This window comes from Ovis aries, chromosome 2 (assembly GCF_016772045.2).
Source record: "Ovis aries strain OAR_USU_Benz2616 breed Rambouillet chromosome 2, ARS-UI_Ramb_v3.0, whole genome shotgun sequence".
NCBI classification, from domain to species: Eukaryota; Metazoa; Chordata; class Mammalia; order Artiodactyla; family Bovidae; genus Ovis; species Ovis aries.
The window spans coordinates 150,977,086-150,998,916 of record NC_056055.1 but is presented as its reverse complement, the minus strand read 5'-3'; the positions used below and the strand labels follow the sequence as shown (position 1 = coordinate 150,998,916).

General features: G+C 43.9%; 1 protein-coding gene across 31 annotated transcripts in view; it reads left to right on the top strand.

The window, feature by feature from the left end:
- PKP4 (plakophilin 4) overlaps positions 1-2,126 on the top strand; it is a 259,580-nt gene extending 257,454 nt beyond the window's left edge. For all 31 annotated transcript variants that reach the window (XM_060409898.1, XM_060409893.1, XM_060409902.1 and 28 more), the window contains one exon: positions 1,117-2,126. In XM_060409898.1, coding sequence (XP_060265881.1) covers positions 1,117-1,365 — 249 coding nt within the window. In that variant the 3' untranslated portion in view covers positions 1,366-2,126. The remainder of the gene's footprint in view (positions 1-1,116) is intronic.
- Positions 2,127-21,831: the final 19,705 nt, after the last annotated feature.

Here is a 21,831-nt window from a genome sequence, read left to right as displayed (position 1 = left end):
ATTGGGGGGTTCCCAAACGAGCCTGTAACCTGCCCTGCAGATAAGGATGCTCTCAGACCTCCTTCCATATCTTTTCCCTGTAGATGGAAGAAGAACCTCTCAAGTTACTCATAATCTCTGCTATAGATTTTTCATTAGGAGACATAACCTCAGAATCATCACTCTAAGTTAAAAAGCAAAATTTAGCTCTGAAATCCTTATAATATTAGAATGCCTTTAGTGCCAGAATATGGTGTTGATCCCGATGTGGTAAATTTGTAACATCTTGCTACAGGCAGGACAGGGGTGGAATTTGGGCATAATCAGGAGGAAAGACAGACATTAGAACCATTACAGTTTTTCTCCAAACATGTGAAGAAATCAATGTGAAGTCAAAGATAGCACAAAAGGAAATGAGGTCAGGCTGTGGGTGCCCACCTGCGCTTCACTTTGCTTCCTTACAGGTGAAGTTAGTATCAGCCCTGGCTTGGGGGAAGTCTGTTCCTTTTGAATTGTATTTGCTCACATATCTCTTCTAATTTTACTGCTCTCCTGCCTGGAGATTGCTTATTCATTTAAAAGCACAGCAGGGTTTCCAAAGTGTGACTTGTTCACCAGACTACCTATTTCTTTTAAAACTGAGGAATGGGCTCAATCTTCATCTCTGAGATAAATGTTTTCAAAGATGGTTCTGCAATTATACAGCAATCCAAAGCCCCAAAATCCAACCTTTAACTGGGTTCTTGATGTGCTAATTGTACCCCTGTGTCAAAGCAAAAATAAAGGCCATCTTTCAACGGGTATGCCCAGGTCACAGGCTCTTCCAAAGCAGAGCACAGAACTTGGCCTCTAGAAAGGAGGGAGGTAGCAGGGGCTCTCTGGGGTTCTCCGAAGTTGCTAACTTCTAGAAGTCATAGGACAGGACTTGAGCCAACTGCCAGCTCACCTGTAAACAGTTTAAAATCCTTCCAGTCCACTAGTAAACATACAATGTGCACCAGAAAAAGGTTCAAGGATAAATTCACAAACACTGAATATTGCTTTAAAAATATAAAGCAGGAAGCCCACATTAATTTTCCCTAAACATGTACTTCCAAAAATTGCCTTGATTTATTTGCTTTCTCATTTTGCCAACAGCATCAACAGCTGTATTATAGTCAAGATGACTCCAACAGAAAGAACTTTGATGCATACAGATTGTATTTGCAGTCTCCTCATAGCTATGAAGATCCTTATTTTGATGATCGAGTTCACTTTCCAGCTTCTACTGATTATTCGACACAGTATGGACTGAAATCAACCACGAATTATGTGGACTTTTATTCCACTAAACGACCTTCTTACAGAGCAGAACAGTACCCAGGGTCCCCAGACTCGTGGGTGTAGCATCCTGATACTTGGGAGAGGAACTCTTTCTTTCTAACTTTGTTTGGATTGAGATGAGAAGTCCGTCTTGCTGATTTGCTGATGAAATGTGAAAGTGACATGAAAGGAATGAGTGAAGAGCATATTCTTTTTTTCTTTTTTGAGGAATTTTCAGGGAAGTGAGGCAACCTTCGGGAGAAAGGACTTTCTAAGCTATACTTAGGTGTTAGATCTAATTACTTGTAGATTCTATAGTCTGGTGAAGGTGTGGGCGATGTGATGAGAGGTTTAAGAAATGGGTGAAATGAGAAGGGGATGTGTAGGTCAAATCAAATTAAAAATGATTTTTTTAATGTGAATAAGTTATGTTCTGATAGTTTGTACAGAAAAAAAATAAATAAAATGGATGCTCTTCGTGTTTTATTGCTATTACTAACTGTCAAGATTGTATGCTATGATGTCTTGTAAATTTCTTCTGTTGATGTAAATATGGAAATGCCACATTGGTTAAGTGCCATCACTTGTAACGCAGTGTGTCATCTGAAAAGAGATTTGAAGAAACTGACAGCTTAAAAAACAAATGGGAAACCCAAGGAATTGTTAGCAGTTAAAACAAACTACAACATCCTTTGTTTTCAAAATGAATAGTGTACCTTTGAAGCACAAAGTCCAGTCTGGTATAGCAGCACCATGCCCATTCCCTGCCTCTTTCATAGGACACTTCACTGCCATTTTCTATGCACATGAAAGAAAAATAAATGTGGAAATTTCATCCTTGGAAATTTGTTCCCTGTTCTTTTTCTTTGGTTTTTTTTTTTCTGTGTATGACACAGAAAAGTAAATTAATAAATGTGAATTTCATTGCATATAGGAAACAGCTTAAATATAACCATCTATTTTGGACTTTTCCTAATTCCATACAGTTCATATACTTTGTGGAATGGACTGTTCCACAGAATGACACTGTGAACTTTCCTCTTCCTTATCTATCTTAGTGTTTTTATTTCTTGTGATCTGTTTTTAATCTAATGTCCATTATCATTTTATCATGTTTTTTTTCCAGACTGCTGTATATTTAACACCACTTTTCACCGAAGAGAAATTACGTCTGGCAGCCTGGCCCTAACTAAATTGGCAGACTCCTTTTGGCATCTTTTTAAGAACTCCGTAACTGCGTAAGAACAGTGGTTGGGCACTTACTGGTTGGCAGCAATGTAATAAGCTGAGACAAATTCTACATAATTATTTTGCTGAGTAATCCCTTGAGACAAAATAATTCCTGGCTTAGAGATAGGGTAGGGTAGCCCCACCATGCATGGCAGGCAGGGGTCCTCATAATACCAAGCTGCGTCCCTTCCTAGCCTTTCTCCATCCCTGAAGACCCAAAGTCTGAGAACTTTCCAAGTCTTGTGGTTTCCACCCTGGGTGTTACATGGAAAACAACCCATACAGCAAGTCAAACCCAGTGGAGTTCACTCAGCTCAGTATATCCTGCAAATGTGATTATAAAAAAACCTAGTCTGGCCTGTGTGTTTAAATTTGTGAGTATACGTAGAGAGTTCCAAGAGGAAAGTGCTTTCTCTCCCTAGCTGAATGGACTACAGCTCAAGAATTGGGCTCCAAAGTGAAATGAAAATAGAGAAATAAGCAAAAAGCTTCTTCATGTCCAGCTTCCCAGGTGGCTGCAGTGGTGAAGAACCCAACCTGCCAGTGCAGGAGGTGTAAAAGACATGGGTTTGATCCCTGGGTCAAGAAGTTCCCCTGGAGAAGGAAATGGCACCCGTCTGAGGTGTTCCTGCCTGGGAAAATCCACGGACAGAGGAACCTGGTGGGCTAGTCCATGGGGTTGCAAAGAGTCAGACACCACTGAGCACAAGCATTTCACCATCTTCCTCATGTCCACCAATGGCGAACCTTTCCGAAGTGCAGCCTTTCTGAAATGACACCTGAGTCAGGTCCCACAGTCAGACTGCCCAGCTGCCCCCAGCCTCACGTGCCCTGGAAACCACCCTTTTTCGATCGCAGAGGCTGCCGGATTTCCCCCAGGGAGCTGGCCTCAGGACTTTGGAGATGTCTGGTGTCTGTGTGAGTTTTGAATCACTTGTCTTCGCTGAACCTGCTTTCCATGCATCTGGCTTAAAAGCCCTCCCCCAGGAAGTCAGGAGTAAAGGACTCTGCAGCTGGCCTGAGCTCACTTGACAGTGACTGCTGCTCTCAGTGACCTCATCATCATTTGGGGTAGCTTGGTGAACCAGGACCCCCATCTGACAGGCAGCATTTCAAAAACTGATCCAAATTTAGGTTGCAAAGATTTCACTTGGGTCTCAGCCAGACCTTGTAATGGCACCAGAAAGAAGCCTGTGGGTGATAACTGGGCAGAAGGTCAGGTGCCCTCTCAGGCTCCTCCCTGATAACAGAGGAAAAAAGAACCTGCAGATGGAGCCTGAAAGACAAAACCACGTCGTGGTTCAAAGGGCTGAGCCCTACCCCCACCCCACTCTTCAAGGTATGGAAATAGAAAAGCTCTGCTGAAACTAACTTTCTGTTGCTGCCCTTAAAATGTCAGGCAGAACTCAGACCTCCTGAAAAGAGCTGTACTTCCACTCAGCCGTGGTCAGCGTACTGCCCCGCTCCCAAGTCCTGGAGAATTAGTGCTGAACTGAGCCAGTGTTGGTGAGCTAGACCCATGCATCTCCACCCTAACCACACATCAGAGGGCCCCCCCATCACTGACCAGTGGCAACCGCGGGAGGTGGGGTCCAGGCATTTGTTCTCAAGAAGCTCCCTGGCTGATGGTGGCGTGTGGTCAAGCCACTTGACCTGCACACCATTCCCCTCACCAGTTTCCTGCCCTGGAACCTGAAAATGTAGCAGTTGGAGTTAGGGTTGGGGAGAACTTGCCTGGAAGATAGTGATAAAGATTTGGAGTGTTGAAATTTTTAATTTCTTTAATTATGAAATTATGAAGTCACATTTACAAGAGACGTGGAAAATATAGAACTAAGTTACATATAGTTCCACTACAAAAGTGAAAGTGCTAGTCCCTTAGACGTGTCCGACTCTTTGCAACCCATGGACTATAGCCCACCAGGCTCCTCTGTCCATGGAATTCTCCAGGCAAGAATAGTGGAGTGCCATTCCCTTCTCCAGGGGATCTTCCCAACCCAGGGATTGAACCTGGATCTCCCATATTGCAGGCGGATTCTGTATCATCTGAGCCACAGGAAAGCCATATTATTATTTTTTAAGTAGCTAAGATTTTTAGTTGGAGTTTCAACATCAAGTTCTCAAAAATTAATAGAATGAATATACAGAAAAGTAGAAGGATATAGTAGACCTGAAAACCACTGTGAACCAATTCAACATAATTAAGGTTTGTATAATTTTCACACAAGAGTAGGATACAAATACTATTCAAGTTCCCATAGACTATAAACTAGGAGACACTGGAACATATCCAGGGACATAAAGGTGCAAAAATTTCATGGTTAAGGTTAAAATTGAGATCTTAAATTTAAAATGTCAGAAATGAGGTTTTTCTTCTTGCCAGTGTACATATTTTTTGCCTATGCGTACTTTTTAAAAAGTTATGAAAGCCCTTGGATGCTTCATGAGTATCAAAAATGAGGACCTCACATAATTCCTCCAGTCATCAATTCCTGGCCAGTGTTTGGTTATCCACATGATTGCTGATTCTTACCGTGAAACACCGCAAATTCACTTTATCCAGCACTCAAGATGCTCTCCTAGTATCACAGACCTCATTCAGCCCTCACAGCAAATGGATGAAACCTGTACTAATAGCTCATTTTACAGATCCAGAAGCACACTGGGTGAGTGGCCAAGACAAGGTAAGTTAGCACCACAGTCTACCTTAACTACAGTGCTAGTATTTTTAAAATTGAGTAATTTGAGCTTCAATTGAACGACTTTCCTGAGAATTTTTCTTCAGTCTTAAATTTGCCAAAGGGAACTTAATCACACAGGATAAAGGAAAATCTGTCATCACTTACCATAAATAAAAGGCAAGCATAAAAAACATTTAACTACTAAACACAAATATCCACGTACCACCAAAATTCACTGTCTTCCACCACTGGTGTTACATGAACCAGTCATTTTTGGAAACATGAGTCCTAATCATTCATTCTGATGTTTGTGATCATTTCGATTGAGCTGAGAACTCCCCTTAAAAGAACTTTGTAAACCATGTCTTTGGAGCCTCAGCAGTGCCTTTGGAGGAGACACTGGATGGTTTTACTTCCATGATCACACCAGATTGTAAAGAAAAGAAACTTGCAAATTTGGCCATTACTTCTCACTTAGATTTTAAAAAATTATTTATAACTGCATTATTCATAATAGCCAAAAACTGTAAGCAACCCAAATCTCCAACAGGAGAGTAGATGAACAAACTGGAATACGCTTGTGTAATGGAATACTAGGCAGTAATAAGAATGAGCCACAGATACTGATAATAGCATGGGTGAATCTCAAAATGATGCTCCAAAGAAACCAGACACAAAAGAGCATACATACAGAATGATTCTGTTTTAGGAAGAGGCAGAGATGATCTATGTTGACAGAAATCAGAACTAGTGTTGCCTATTGGGGCACCAATATCTAAGGGGTATTGACTAGAGAATTTTAGGAGATGATGGGAATGATATGTATCTTGCTCGGTGGCTCTTACACAGGTGTATGCAGTTCGCAAAACTCATCAAAATGTAGACATAAGATCTTACATAAGATCTCATCATATGTAAAATGTATTCCAATAAGAAAACACTTAAAAAGTCACAGAAGAAGTGAGTGATAGCATCTTCTGAGACTTAGTTTTATCACCTAGAATCAAAGTTAATTATTATTACCAGTCTCCTGAGTTGAGAAAAAATCCAATTTATAAATTTCAAAGCTTATAAAACATCCACTTATAGTAGTTTCTCAGACTAAAGATTTTAGCACAAAATTCTTTGTAGTTATATACACAGTCTATTTAAAAGCTGACAGCTTACTAAAAGTTAAACAGAACTCTAGAAAATTTATATTTGAAAAGCGCTACATAGGAGAGTCCTTTTGAATGAGCTGTGATTGGGCTGATTTATGTGTGTGTTGACAGGAAACTAAGTGGAGAAGTAAAACTCGGGCTCATGTTTAAACATGTTCCCAGGAGAGAGAAGTGTGTAATCCCTTTTATCTAATGATGCAAAGAGATGTGTAAATAAACACCTCACCCACCTCCGTGCTGCCCAGGCTGGAGGGAAAGAGTGTGGGAAAGGAGCCCTTTCAGCAAAGTACCAGAGAGGTGTGAGCAGAAAAACAGGTCACTGAAATCAGGCGTAGAGCACCTAATGGGATTTTTTTTTTTTTAATCTACAAATGCAGGGCAGACAATTCAAAGGGGATCTTTGCTGTAGGTTAAAGAAATCCTTACTGGAGAGGAAGAAAACAGTCCTAATTAGTGTGCAACTGGCAAGGGGGTTGAAGGAGAACAAAGGATGCAAGGCATGTTGAGGGATTCTATAGGAAACTTCCACCCTGCCAGAGAGCTGCCCTCTGCTGACCTATCCAGGCGCTGGCCTGGGCCTCAGAGAACATGGGATATCACCCATACAAAAACACTTCTCACCTGTGTGTGTGTGAATCCTGCCCCGCTTTAGGAGATTCTGGCTTTTGACATCAGCTTCACTCACTTTAAGTCAACAAACAAGTCCAAAAGGCAGTACTTGGATGCAAAATGACAGAATGATCTCAGTTCGTTTCCAAGGCAAACCGTTCAATATCACAGTAATCCAAGTCTATGCCCCGACCAGTAATGCTGAAGAAGCTGAAGTTGAAAGGTTCTATGATGACCTACAAGACCTTCTAGAATTAACACCCCCAAAATATGTCCTTTTCATTATAGAGGACTGGAATGCAAAAGTAGGAAGTCAAGAAATACCTGGAGTAACAGGCAAATTTGGCCTTGGAGTACAGAATGAAGCAGGGCAAAGGCTAATAGAGTTTTGCCAAGATAATGCACTGGTCATAGCAAACACCCTCTCCAACAACACAGGAGAAGACTCTACACATGGACATCATCAGATGGTCAACACTGAAATCAGATTGATTATATTCTTTGCAGCCAAAAATGGAGAAGCTCTAAACAGTCAGCAAAAACAAGACCAGGAACAGACTGTACCTCAGACTATGAACTCCTTATTGCCAAATTCAGACTTAAATTGAAGAAAGTATGGAAAACCACTAGACCATTCTGGTACAACTTAAATCCCTTACGATTATACAGTGGAAGTGACAAATAGATTCAAGGGATTAGATCTGATAGAGTGCCTGAATAACTATGGACAGAGGTTCATGACATTGTACAGGAGGCAGTGATCAAGACCATCCCCAAGGAAAAAAAAATGCAAAAAGACAAAATGGTTGTCTGAGGAGGCCTTACAAATAGCTATGAAAAGAAGAGAAGTGAAAGGCAAAGGAGAAAAGGAAATATATACCCATCTGAATGCAGAGTTCCAAAGAATAGCAAGGAGAGATAAGAAAGACTTCCTCAGCCATCAGTGCAAAGAAATAGAGGAAAACAACAGAATGGGAAAGACTAGAGATCTCTTCAAGAAAATTAGAGATACCAAGGGAACATTTCATGCAAAGATGGGCACAATAAAGGACAGAAATGGTATGGACCTAACAGAAGCAGAAGATATTAAGAAGAGGTGGCAAGAATACACAGAAGAACTGTACAAAAACGGTCTTCATGACCCAGATAATCATGATGGTGTGATCACTCACCTAGAGCCAGACATCCTGGAAAGCAAAATCAAATGAGCCTTAGGAAGCATCACTACAAACAAAGCTGGTGTAATTCAAATGGAATTCAAATCCTAAAAGATGATGCTATGAAAGTGCTGCACTCAATATGCCAGCAAATTTGGAAAACTCAGCAGTGGCCACAGGACTGGAAAAGGTCAGTTTTCATTCCAATCCAAAAGAAAGGCAATGCCAATGAAGGTTCAAACTATCACACAATTGGACTCATCTCACATGCTAGCAAAGAAATGCTCAAAATTCTCCAAGCCAGGCTTCAACAGTACGTGAACTGTGAACTTCCTGATGTTCAAGCTGGGTTTAGAAAAGGCAGAGGAACCAGAGATCAAATTGCCATCATCCATCAGATCATCGAAAAAGCAAGAGAGTTCCAGAAAAACATCTACTTCTGCCTTATTGATTATGCCAAAGCCTTTGATTGTGTGGATCACAACAAACTGTGGAAAATTCTTTAACAAATGGGAATACCAGACCACCTGACCTGCCTCCTGAGAAATCTGTCAAGAAGCAACAGTTAGAACTGGACATGGAATAACAGACTGGTTCCAAATTGGGAAAGCAGGACATCAAGGCTGTATATTGTCACCCTGCTTATTTCACTTATATGCAGAGTATATCATGAGAAATGCTGGACTGGATGAAGCACAAGGTGGAATCAAGATTGCCAGAAGAAATATCAATAACCTCAGATATGCAGATGACACCACCCTGACGGCAGAAAGCAAAGAAGAACTAAACAACACCTCGATGCAAGTGAAAGAGGAGAGATAAGAAGCTGGCTTAAAGCTCAACATTCAGAAAACTAAGATCATGGCATCTGGTTCCTTTGCTGCTGCTGCTGCTGCTGCTGCTGCTGCTGCTGCTGCTGCTGCTGCTGCTGCTGATAAATCGCTTCAGTCGTGTCCGACTCTGTGTGACCCCATAGACAGCAGCCCACCAGGCTCCCCCATCCCTGGGATTCTCCAGGCAAGAACACTGGAGTGGGTTGCCATTTCCTTCTCCAATGCATGGAAAGTGAAGTTGCTCAGTCATTCATGGCAAAGAGACAGGGAAACAGTGGAAACAGTGAGAGACTTTATTTTGGGGGCTCCAAAACCACTGCAGATGGTGACTGCAGCCATGAAATTAAAAGACGCTTGCTCCTTGGAAGAAAATTTACGGTCAACCTAGACAGCATATTAAAATGCAGAGACATTACTTCGCCAACAAAAGTCCATCTAGTCAAAGGTATTGTTTTTCCAATAGTCTTGTAGAGTTGTGAGAGTTGGACTAAAAAGAAAGCTGAGCACCAAAGAATTGATGCTTTTGAACTGTGGTGTTGGAGAGTCCCTTGGACTGTATGGAGATCCAACCAGTCCAACCTAAAGGAAATCGGTCCTGAATATTCTTTGGAAGGACTGATGCTGAAGCTGGAACTCCAATACTTTGGCTACCCAATGCAAAGAACTGACTCATTTGAAAAGACCCTGATGCTGGGAAAGATTGAAGGTGGGAGCAGAAGGGGATGATAGAGGATGAGATGGTTGGATGGCATCACTGACTCAATGGACATGAGTTTGAGTAAACTCTGGGAGTTGGTGATGGACAGGGAGGCCTGATGTGCTACAGTCCTTGGGGTCGCAAAGATTCGGACACAACTGAGTGACTGAACTGAACTAAACTCACTCACCTTATGATAGTGAAGTGAAGTCACTCAGTCGTGTCTGACTCTTTGTGACCCCGTGGACTGTAGCCCACCAGGCTCCTCCATCCATGGGATTCTCCAGGTAAGAATACTGGAGTGGGTTGCCATTTCCTTCTCCAGGGGATCTTCCCAACGCAGAAATCGAACCCGGGTCTCCCGCATTGCAGGCAGACACTTTACCCTCTGAGCCACCAGGGAAGCCCTGTGATAGTAGTTGGCTGTTACTCATCTGTGTGATGGCTTGACCTGGCTCACTCTCTTTATGTATGCACTTATTCAGGACAATCTTTCAAGGCTGCAGACACAAAAAGAAAATTATTAGCAACCAAATTATGACTTGAATTGTATCTGTTTTAGTGCTTTTTCCCTGTTTTTATGTCAGCAGCTTCACTGGAAGCAGCTGGCATGTCCCCTAAGTGGCTATTTGCGCCCATTGCCATTGCCTAATTCTGACTTGAAATCACTAAAAAGCATTTTGTGCTGTCATAATTGTTTGCATGAGCTATAACCAGCTTTTTCACTATTAAAGCCCCATCCAATGGATTGGGGGAGGGGGCAGATTTAGACACAGACTTAACGACACAATGGGCTAGTTCAGCCTCCATTCATGCCCCAGTGAGCCCAGAGCTGACCAGTGCATTATCTTGTAAAATAAATTAAACAACTTATGCTGGATCAAAGGTGTCATTCTGAGATCAGTGGGAAAATATTCAGTTCTTCTTTCAGAAAGCTCCTATTCCTGTTCATTCGCTTCCCAAAAGGCAATACCCCTGAAATTTGCCTTTTTTTGCTGGTGATGAAATCTAATGTGTTTGACTCCAGTGCCTTGATGAGCTGCCATCCACTGAGTACTAATCTAATAAAATTACTTTGCAGAGGAAAATGCCCTTCCAGAGTCTCTCTTTCAGGGTTCTGCAGAGTCAGTGGTCATCCCATCCCAATCCTAAGGAACTCTCTTTGCCTTTTCAGGTGTGAGAATGAGTACAGTGAGGTGTGCCCAGCTTCCTGGGGGACCAGGGGGAAGGATTCCATCCAGATGGGCTCCAGGTTGGAAATGAGCACGATAGGAGGGGATCTGCCCGTTACATTATAAAAATGGTCATGCAGTGAGGACAGCATCTCAAGCCTTTACGAACTATATTGTGAAGACAAACCAGGAAGCACATTCTACAGCTGAATGATTAAGATATTTACAGATCCACCAATATCACTGCGATCATGGTTGGCCTCAGTGACCAGAAGTCTCCTTTTTGTCTCTAAACTGTGATCTAGAGATAATGGTGTGTTTATTTCATAGTAATCAGTTTACAAATAATTAGGTGCCCCCTTATTTCACTTTTATTGCTTGTAGCCTACTTTTAAATTGCTTCTTTGATAATTAACACTTCTGTGGAGAAAAGCTATCAAAGGAAAGGTGAGGTGATACTGGAAATTATCAAGTCTGTCACTATATAACATCTTAATTAGAGAAAATTTGGCCCACCACCACCTGGAACTACTAATGCTATCCTCTGAGGCCGCATCACTGAGTTGTGGTAGTGGCATAGTTACAATCGGCTGGCAATAACGAAATCTCCCAAAGTCGTGACTTCAACAAGATGAGTTATAGAAGGTCTCAGATTTTTTTTTCCCTCACATACTGAAGTTAATAAAGAAAGACAGACCAGTGCTAGCATGGTGGTTCTTCAATGTCCTCAGGGACCCAGGCTCCATCCTAATTGCCAGGTGTGGCCCTCATCTTCATGGTTTCCAAGCTGGCTGCTGCAGCTCCAGCCATCACATTCTCATTCTTCAACAAAAATAGGCCCTCATTCCTCAACTCAATTTGCAGGGAATGTGGAACCTGTCATTTGAATCAGCCTCTTAAAAGAGCTTTTCTAGAATCCATCCCATATATCTCATGGGAAGAGTAGTTTAACCTGGACTCATTGTTGCTGCTGCTCATGGTAGGGGTTCTGTAGGAAGGGTATGGATAAGGTGAAGCTTCTGTAAGTCTCTGCCCAAGAAACAGATGGTGCTGAGATGATCTCTATTCGTCCATTACTGGGATTCCTAGGAATATAGGCTCCAAACCAGAGATCCATGTTGTATTAATTCTGTGTGTGGGCAGAAGCCACAATATCTGTTCATCCCTAGACATGGAAGACAGATCTAGATAACATTTCTTAGGCTTAGGCTGTCCTAGAAGCAAGGTTCCCTAGCAGGTTGGTTTTAATTTACTGCTCCATCTTGTAGCTTAGATGTTAACCATGGAAAGCCAGTTACCAAGTAACCTGTGGTCAGAAACCCCGCCATCTAGTGGCTTCCAGTTTGAGGGACAGAGCCATATAAGTCCTCAGAAGAGCCTCAGGAGTCCAGAGGAGGGGATCTGGGCCCCTCTCTCCACTGCATCAAAACCAGCCCAGAGTAAGCAGTTTTCTATCACATGTCCACGTAAGTTTCTTTAGCAAACTTTCTACCCCAAAAAACAAAAGTAATGGTAGCCAATGACTGACCTTGTGAGCAGCTCCCTGGAGACCTGTATGTGCTCCTGACCAGCAAGCCTGGTGGAGTCACAGCCGTGGGCAACCTCCCTCAGCCACCCACTCACTCCAACCTTCATGCAACTATGGAGCATCCCCCTGCAACGTCCTGGGCACAGTGGGAAACCTGATGAGTTTGCCATCACCCCGAGAGCTTGCAGTGCCCCCTGAGCCCATCACCATCAGAACACACAGCAGCCATCAAGTCAGCTGTCAAGGTAAACCTCATAGAGCAAGAGGAACTCAGCGTCGGGGTAATTAACTTCAGGTTAATTCTGAGCAAAGGCAGCAGGGAATAAATGAGAATGGCACAGGGCTAAGGAGAAAGCCAGCTGCACCCAAGGACGGGGAGAAGGTCAAGTGGAAAAAGCAGAAAGAAGCAACAAAGAATTTCTCTCACTGGTTTGGGCGAGAATAAACCTCTATATAATAACCCTCTGCCGAGTGTTTACTAGGATACCGGGTGTCAAGGGCTGTGCTGAGTGCTTTATGCACATTAGCCCATGTAGTCTTCACAACAGTCTGAAAACAATGTGCAAGAGAAGATTGTGCTCAAAAATGGAACATGAACAGCTGAAAAATCTGCCTGCAATGCAGGAGACACGGGTTTGGGAGGATCCCCTAGAGAAGGAAATGGCAAGTCACTCCAGTATTCTTGCTTGAGAAATCCCATGGACAGGGGAGCCTGGGGGACTACAGTCCAGGGGTCACAAATGTTGGACACGGCTGAGCAATAAACCACCACCGCATCAATAAGAGATCTGTTGGCTTCTAGAGCCCTCGTCTGTCCTTCTGGGTCTCCCGAAGGAAGCAAAAGAGCAGTCACTTCCAGCCTTCACATAATCTAGGTTGATGTTAACATGAGTCCATGAGACAACCCTGTCCCAGCCAGGAATCCCCCTTCAGCTTCCCACCAACTTCTCCACCAAATTAGGTGCATCAAAAAATGCAAACTAGTTTTAGTGTTTGCCTTAGTAAAGATAGTTAGGAAAATACTTTATCGACTTGAATCAAAGTGGATGTGTTTAAAACGATAGAAAACTATATATATGTAAAGTGCCCTGTTCATGAACTACACTCTGAGTTTCAGCAGATCTGCAGCCAAAGAACTCAAGGAATACAACAAAATCAAGAGAGCACCTTCCCAGGTCGACCAGCTCAATGCCGCAAGCCCAGCCCGCAGAAGCAACTCAGCTGGGGCCCCCGGCAGTGCAGCCTGGGAAAGGGGCTGGCGGCCCCCAAGCCAGAGGAAGGCCCTACCCTCTGCTCTAGCTTTTGTGGAGAAATGTATTGTGTGTTAGTTGTTCAGTCATGTCCGACTCTGAGACCCCATGGACTGTAGCCCACCAGACTGCTCAGTTCATGGAATTCTCCAGAAAAGAATACTGGAGTGGGTTGCCATTACCTTCTCCAGGGGATCTTCCCGACCCAGGGATCAAATCCATGTCTCCGCCTTTCAGGCAGATTGTTTACTCAAGTGAACACTGACTCACAACCCTGCAAGTCTAAAATGGGAACTGTGGACATTCTGGAAGATGCTAAAAGAAAACGTTCCTCTCTCTCTTCGTTCTTCACTCCCTCTTTACTCTTCACTATTCTTCAAGGGCTTTCCTGGTGGCTCAGAGGTTAAAGCGTCTGCCTCCAGTGCAGGAGACCTGGGTTCAGTCCCTGGGTCGGGAAGATCCCCTGCAGAAGGAAATGGTAGCCCACTCCAGTATTCTTGCCTGGAGAATCCCATGGACGGAGGAGTCGGGCAGACTACAGTCCACGGGGTGGCAAAGAGTCGGACACGACTTCACTTTTCATTCTTCAAGGGCAGAGGAGGGACCGCCTGACATGCCTAGGAAAATTCAAGGTAAGCTCAGGGCACTCGGCTGCCCAAGTAAACACCAGAGTATCCAGCCTCCCTGCCAGGTGGGGGGGTTGCCAGGCAGCTGTGTGCTCAGGGACCCCCATCCCCACCCCCATGAAGTCCTGGTTGTGTGAGTTCCGTTCCCCCGGGTGGCTATGGAAGCCTGCTTTTCGCTCTGGTTCAGGCTGTAGGTCCTAGATCCACATCCCAAACAAGAATCGCTGACTGGTGTTTGAATACACATAACACCTGTGTTGCTACCTGGTTCTGACCGTAGAGAGGAGTGCGTCCTTATCACACGGAGACCAAACGGAATCTCAAGATGTGAGCCAGGCCCCCTTCCTGGGAAAAGATAAGAAGGAGGTTTGTCTTGGGTGCCAGGAAACAGGCCCGCCCTGGGAGCAGGAGTCCAGCTTGCTAACCTGGGAAGCACCTGAGTCCCCGGGAACACAGCTGCCCTTTAGGAGAACATGCCAAAAGCTGAGGTTGAAGCTGGAATTCTCACCTCTCGCCCAAGAGCATGGTGTAGGTAGGTCTGACCCCTCAGAGAGAGCCCAAAGGAGGGCTAGAGAGGCAGGAGTGAGGTGCAGACAAGGGAAGGACGTCCGCTGAGCCTCGCTGCCCACCCCCACCCCCTCCTGGGGCTCTGTATTCACGCTGTGTCTCAGGCTGAGCTCAGCCCTTCACCTGGATTGTCTCACTGGGAGATGAGGAAAGGCTCACTTCGACCCCATTTTACAGACAAGGAAGCCCTGTCTAGGGAGGTTAAGAAACTCACCCCAAATGACCATGGCACAGTGGCTGCCTCCAGAGCCACCTCCAGAAAGGAACGTCAGGCTCTGAGCCATCAGATGAGTAGCTAGTGACTGCCCCTCTGCTGGAAGATGAGGGAGGCGGGGACCAGAAGTCTCCCAGCAGCCGTGGACCTCTCACCCATGGCGAGCCCTTCCTGGCGTGTGACTGGGTGGGTGAGGCGAGCCAGATCTGCCCTCTCTTCCCGTCTCTCACTCTGTGTCACTGTACGCCCTGCCCTGGGAGGGAGAGCAGGCTTTGCTCTCTCGTCCCCAGTGTCCCATGTCCCCACTAGCTCTAGAAAGCCCCCCTTTCAGTTTCATCCCAGAGCCTGCCTTGGGCTTCCAGTCACCTCTGTATCCACCTTAGTGGGGTGAATGCTTTCCAGCCCAACCACCCCCAACCAGACCCACACCTGCGTATCTGGAGTGAGCACGCAGCCAGCTCTGACCTCCCTTACTGGAGCAAGCAAGTGGATTTCGGGATACTAAGCAGCTCTCAGCACTTGGGAGACCACTTCATCACTTCATCCTTTTGCTGAGTAAAGGAGTTCCGTATGTTCCTTAGAAGATTAGTTCCACAAGTTGTCCCGAAGATGGGTTTTATGCTCTGGAAAGCAGAGCCCAGCATCTCTCTCATGGAGATTCACAGTACTCATTTTGAGGTCTCTGAGTAAACTTGGAATAAATATTGGATTTAGAAGTCCAGTATTTTTCAGGTTTATTTGACGCAAGAACATTTTGTTTTCGAGAGTGGCACCGTTTTTAGAAACAGTGTTCAGTGGAATGTCCACCCTTATGCAATATGAGACTACAGTAAGTCCCCCACATATGAGCAAGTCCCATTCCAAGAACCAATTTGTAAGTCTAACAAAGCTGAACCCCAGGCCGCTGCAGTGAAAGTGCTAAGCCCTAACTACTGGACCCCCAGGGAATTCCCGCAAATCTCTTTAATATCTGGCTTTTTCTTCAATTTTTATGGAGGATAGTTGATTTACAATGTTGTGGCAGTTTCTACTGTACAGCAAGATGAATCAGGGATGCATGCACACATATCCACTCTTTTTTAGATTCTTTTCCTGTATAGGTCATCGCAGGGTATTGAGTAGAGTTCCCTGTGCTCTACAGTAGGTTCTTATCAGTTACCTATTTTATATATTGTAAGTAGTGTGTGTATATGTCAATCCTGATCTTCCAGTTTATGCCTCCCCGCTTTCCCCTGGGTAACCGCAAGGTTGCTTTCTACATGTGTGACTCTCTTTGTTCTTCTTCTTTACCCTTCTTCTTCTTTACCCTTTCATCCACTGATGGCCATTTAGGTTGTTTCCGTGTCCTGGCTATTGTAAACAGTGCTGCAGTGAACACTGGGATACATTTACCTTTAATGTCTGCCTTAACTGAAGACAGCTATACTTCACCTGCTTCTACGTTCAGTCTGCTCTGACATCACACATTATGTGGTCTCCGTAACAGGCCACTGAACACTCATGAGAAAATAAGGATGTAAGGAGAAAATGACATGTTAGTACTATGCAAGTAATAATTTTGATCTTGGGGACCCCCTGAAAGGATCTCTAGGACCCCAGGATCCCTGGACCATTCTTGGAGAACTGCTGCTTCACATGACCAGCCCCATTCCTTCTTACTCTGCACATACCTGGACAGGGTGGGAGGATGGATGCAGCTCTCTGCTCCTGGGAGGAGCACATCCATCACAGAGGCACTCACCTCTCAGGGGCCCTGGTGCTCTGCACTGGCTGATGCTCCTTCCTCTCCCCTGCCCACAATTTTTTACCAGGAGCCCAGTAGAGGAAGAGTCAATTTGCATATTCATGATGCAGAGGGTTTTAAAGAGTTCTGATGTATAGGATTTTATTAAAACCATAAAGTCCCCAAGGTAGCTGTTGTCCAAACACAAATATTGCCTTCATTTGTAAACCACCCTATTCCTGCAAGAATGGAGTTAAGCTTTATCTATAATCCATGCCCTATTCTCCTGCAGGGTTTGAGTTGATCCATGATATAAGTGAGCCAAGAAGAGCTATCTTTTATTCTTCTTCACATGGCAGGAGGATGAAACAATGTTTCATCTTGGCCCTGGGAGATTTGAAGGCCAGACACAAAAGAGAACAGAGAGAAAGAAAGACACCAGCTTCGGCAGATCTGAAGGTAAAGACCACATGCTGCGCCCACTCGGAGCCCCTCCCTTGGGGCAGCCCCTGAAGACTGTGAGAGAGATGGATCCAGATGAATAGCATCCGTGTGCATTGTTGAGTCAACATTGTTCTTTTGAGTCCCAGGTGAACAATCAGACACAGCTAATAACTTTTCAGCCTTGGGCCAAAAAGAGAGGAAATGAAACCCTGAGGATCTTGCCTGGAATGGCAGTAGCTCCACTCCTGTTCCCTTTGCATGAAGCTATGTTTAGGAGGCTCAGGATAGAAGTTCTGATTTTCAAGGTGGATGGATAGAACATAGTCCTAGCTCACCCACTCATTGACTGGGTGACCTTTAGCAAAGCACAAGTCTCAATTTTTACCATCTGTAAAATGAGTTATTGTAGGATGTGCTGAGATAGTGCGTGTAAGCACTTAGCACAGTATCTGGCCTATAAAAAGTTGTCAATAAATGCTAGCCATTATTCTATACTCTAGCTCACCTCCTAACGTGATTCAGTCCAGTTCAGTTCAGTTGCTCAGTCGGGTTTGAATCTTTGCAACCCCATGGACTGCAACATACCAGGCCTCCCTGTCCTTCACCAACTCCCAGAGTTTACTCAAATTCATGTCAGTTGAGTCAGTGATCCATCCAACCATCTCATCCCATGTCGTTCCCTTCTCCTCCTGCCTTCAATCTTTCCCACCATCAGGGTCTTTTCTAATTAAGTCAGTTCTTTGCATCAGGAGGCCAAAGTATTGGAGTTTCAGCCTCAGCATCAGTCCTTCCAGTGAACACCCAGGACTGATCTCCTTTAGGATGGACTGGTTGGATCTCCTTGCTGTCCAAGGGATTCTCAAGAGTCTTCTCCAACACCACAGTTCAAAAGCATCAGTTCTTCAGCCCTCAGCTTTCTTTAGAGGGACAAAAGTGCGGGCCCACCCTTAACATTTGCAGAGCACAGGGAAACACATGCCATATAGATATATAAATATATACAGAGAGAGATTTAAAAGATATAAATCTGTTAATTCTGTTATATAAAATGTTTCATGTATTTTCCTCAAGTATTCCTTCATAATCATGCCTAAAGGTATGGTTTTCATATGACTAAAAGTTTGAAAGATATCAAATATGACTGAATTATTGCAGTTATCTGGGGGCCAGTATTATTTGGATGAATAATAAATACTAACATAATTCACTTTTATAAGGATTTTGCACACAACATTTTCTTGCCTTCACCTTTGCCAAAGGTCTTTCCTCAGTGGGTTTTCCTCATTTGCCGTATGTATTAGCTTCCTAGGGCTGCCATTAACAGAATAACCACAAACTGGGTGGTTTAAAACAACAGAGATGATTCTCTCTGTTAGAGAGGCTAGAAGTCCGAAATCAAGGTGTTGACAGGGCCATGCATCCTCCAAAGGCTCTAGGGGATGATCTTTTCATGTCTCTTCCAGCTTCTCGTGATCCCAGGTGTCTCTTGTCTTGTGGCAGCAAAACTTAATCTCTCTCTGCATCTCCACATCGCTTTCTTCCTGGCGTGTCTCTTTATGTTTTATCCTCTTTTAGAACTCCAGTCACTGGAAGTAGGCAAACCCTAAATCCAGGATGATTTTATCTCCAGATCTTAACTAATTATATCTGCTAAAACTCTGTTTACAAAGAAGATCACATCCTGAGATGAGAATTTGAGGTGGGGGGCGGGGTACTATTCAAATCAGTATATCTTAGAAGGGAACGACTTTTTAGCTGAAAGTAGTGGCAGTTGATGTTTTATTCCGCGCGCCCCCCCCAATTTCAAATTTGAGGCTTTATTTTAGTCACCTCTTCTTCTGTTTCCCTCCCTTTAGAAGTTTTTTAAAATTAATTTTTATTGAAGTCCAGTTGACTTACAGTGTTGTGTCAGTTCCTGCTTTATAGCAAAGTGAATCAGTTATAGATATATCCATTGATTTTATTATTTATTTATTTAGCTGTGCCAGGTCTTAACTGTGACATGGGGGGATCTTTAGTTGTGGCATATGCGGTCTTTAGTTGCAGCCTACAACCTCCTATGCATGGCATGTAAGATCTAGTTCCTTGATCAAGGATCAAACCTAGGCCCCCTGCATTGAGAGTGGAGTCTTAGCCTCTGGACCACCAGATAAGTCCCTATCCCGTGTTTTTTAGATTCTGTTTCCATGTAGGTCATTACAAAGTATTGAGTAAAATTCCTTGTGCTAAAAAATAGGTTATTATTATTTATTTATTTTGTATATAGCACTGTGTGTAGGCAACTGATGTTTTAAAAAACAAAAAGCCATGGGTACCCATCCTTAACTCCTGAATATTCAAGCTGCAGAGAAATGAAAATAAGGTAGGATAATCTGGCAATACCCAGCCCTCTACTGTCAATTTTAGACACTAAAAAGGTAGGTCCATCCTCTCTGTGTGTTCCTCCTGCTCCAAGTTTGCTTTTTTCCCTTACAGAAAATAGCACAGAAAATTGATCTCCACAGGAAGTGTATGGAGTCTGTGACTTTGGTGGCAATTTTAAAGCATGGCCACAAATTCGTTGGCATTCCTCCCATCGAAAGATCCCTGTCTTAGTCTGTTTGGGCTGCTATAAACAAAAGAAATATATTTCTTACAGTTCTAGTAGAGAAGTACAGGATCAAGGCACCAGCAGATTCTGACTGATGAGCACCCACTTGCTGGTTCATGGATGGCCATCTCTTTGCTGAGTCCTCACATGGCAGAAGAGGCAAGGAGTTCTCTGGGGTCTCTCTTACAAGGGCACTAATGAGCTCTGCCCTCATAATGTAATCACCTCCCAAAGACCCTATCTAACATGTTGTAGCCACACCTTCCAGGAAACTCACTCAGAAGGACAATGCACATAGTGAAGTGCAGTTCATTACACCAGCAGGCCGAAGGCAGTCTCCTTTAGCCAAGGACCCCGTCCAGCTTTTGTGAAAACCTTATATACACTAAGAGTCCGTGCCCAAACCCACCTCCCCAAATTCCCTGAAACTAGTCTGAACAAAGGAAAAAGAAAGATACAATCAAAGTTAACCAAGGATCATTTGCCTTAAGCCTAGGTAGTTAACAGTGGACAATTACCAATAGGCTTGTGGTCATACCCCAATAAGCATAATAGAATGTATGATTCTATTCAGCTACACAGATAATTAGGGTATTCTTTTAGGCGTTGGAGGGCCTGAGGGCTCTTCCTTCGGGGGCCTGGTTTTCCAGTTGGTATGTCGTTTCCATAATACTGGGCATATAGCTCAAAGTCCACGATCCGGCCCAAGATGGAGTCCTGCTTTCAAGATGGAGCTTGTTCTGTTTCCTCCTTCACATATACCGATATACTGGGGATTAGGTTTCAGCATATGAATCCAGGGGGACACAAACATTCAGTCTGTAGTAGTCCCCTTGCCTGGAATCTGGGTGAGCTTGTGTCAGCCTTGTCCAGCAGTAGGGCGAAAAGGTAAACAGCACAGCCAGTTGAGCCAGTCCAGTCTGGATCTACAGCCCTTGCTCCCAGACTCTACGCTGTCTTCCTTGGAGCACAGCTTATCTGGAAGGGTTACCTACTTTCTTCAGGTAAATTAAATTTTCTGGAAGTTTGTGTACTTGAGAAAGCTAAATTAAAGCCCTGCTGAAAAGGGTAACAGCATATCAGGAAGGATTAATTGAATCAAAACCTCCCTGGAGGTGTTTTGCCCCAAGATGGCCCAACCAGTGTTCATTTCACTCCTTTGTATGGATTTTTTTCTTTTAAGCTCACAGCAAATATTCTTAACAATGAGAGACCTTGCAAAGGGTGGTCTTCTGTTTTTCGAGTATAAGCCTTGGAATTTTCTGCTCATATCCTCTAAGAACAGTTTGTCCAAAATGAAAATAAACGTAACTTAGCATGTAACTTGTAGAGACCTGAAGAAACAACTTTATGTTAATTTATTTTAAACAGCCCTTAGACTTTCAGGTTTTGGTCAAACACGTAACGAGTTTTAAAGTCATCACTCCATCCTAACAAGTCAAATGCTGAAATCAACAGATCTTCTTAGATGCACCAGAGAACTGAGGTCACAGAGAAAGCCACTCCCCCAAGAGGCAGAGAAACAGAGAAAAGCCACTCCCCTAAGAGGTGGAGAAACAGAGAGGCAGATACGGAGATTTACAGTCTCCCAGAGCAGAGACCTCTGTGGGGACAAGTGCTGGGGCAGGGAAACCTAAACTGTAATTAGCAATCTGGTGGAAGTTCAATCATTCATCACTTCAACTCTGAGAGCTGAAAACTCCATGGGGCCCTCAGCGTTGGGTGGGAGGAGGGCGAAACTCCAGAACCCTACCGGGCTCTCACAGGGAAGATGGGAGAGAAATCCCCTCCTGCTTCTAGGACCAGGCAGGGGAAGATAATCATTCTAAAATAACAATAGAAAAAAAATAATAAAAAAAAATAACAATAGAGCATTCTGTTCTTAACAAGACCTGCCCTGCAGGGAAACTATCTTACCAGAATCTAACCTATTGAGGTTTTAAAAGAGCCTAACAGAGCCTAATCAAATCCCTTATGCTTATACAGTGGAAGTGAGAAATAGATTTAAAGGACTAGATCTGATAGACAGAGTGCCTGATGAACTATGGACAGAGGTTTGTGACATTGTA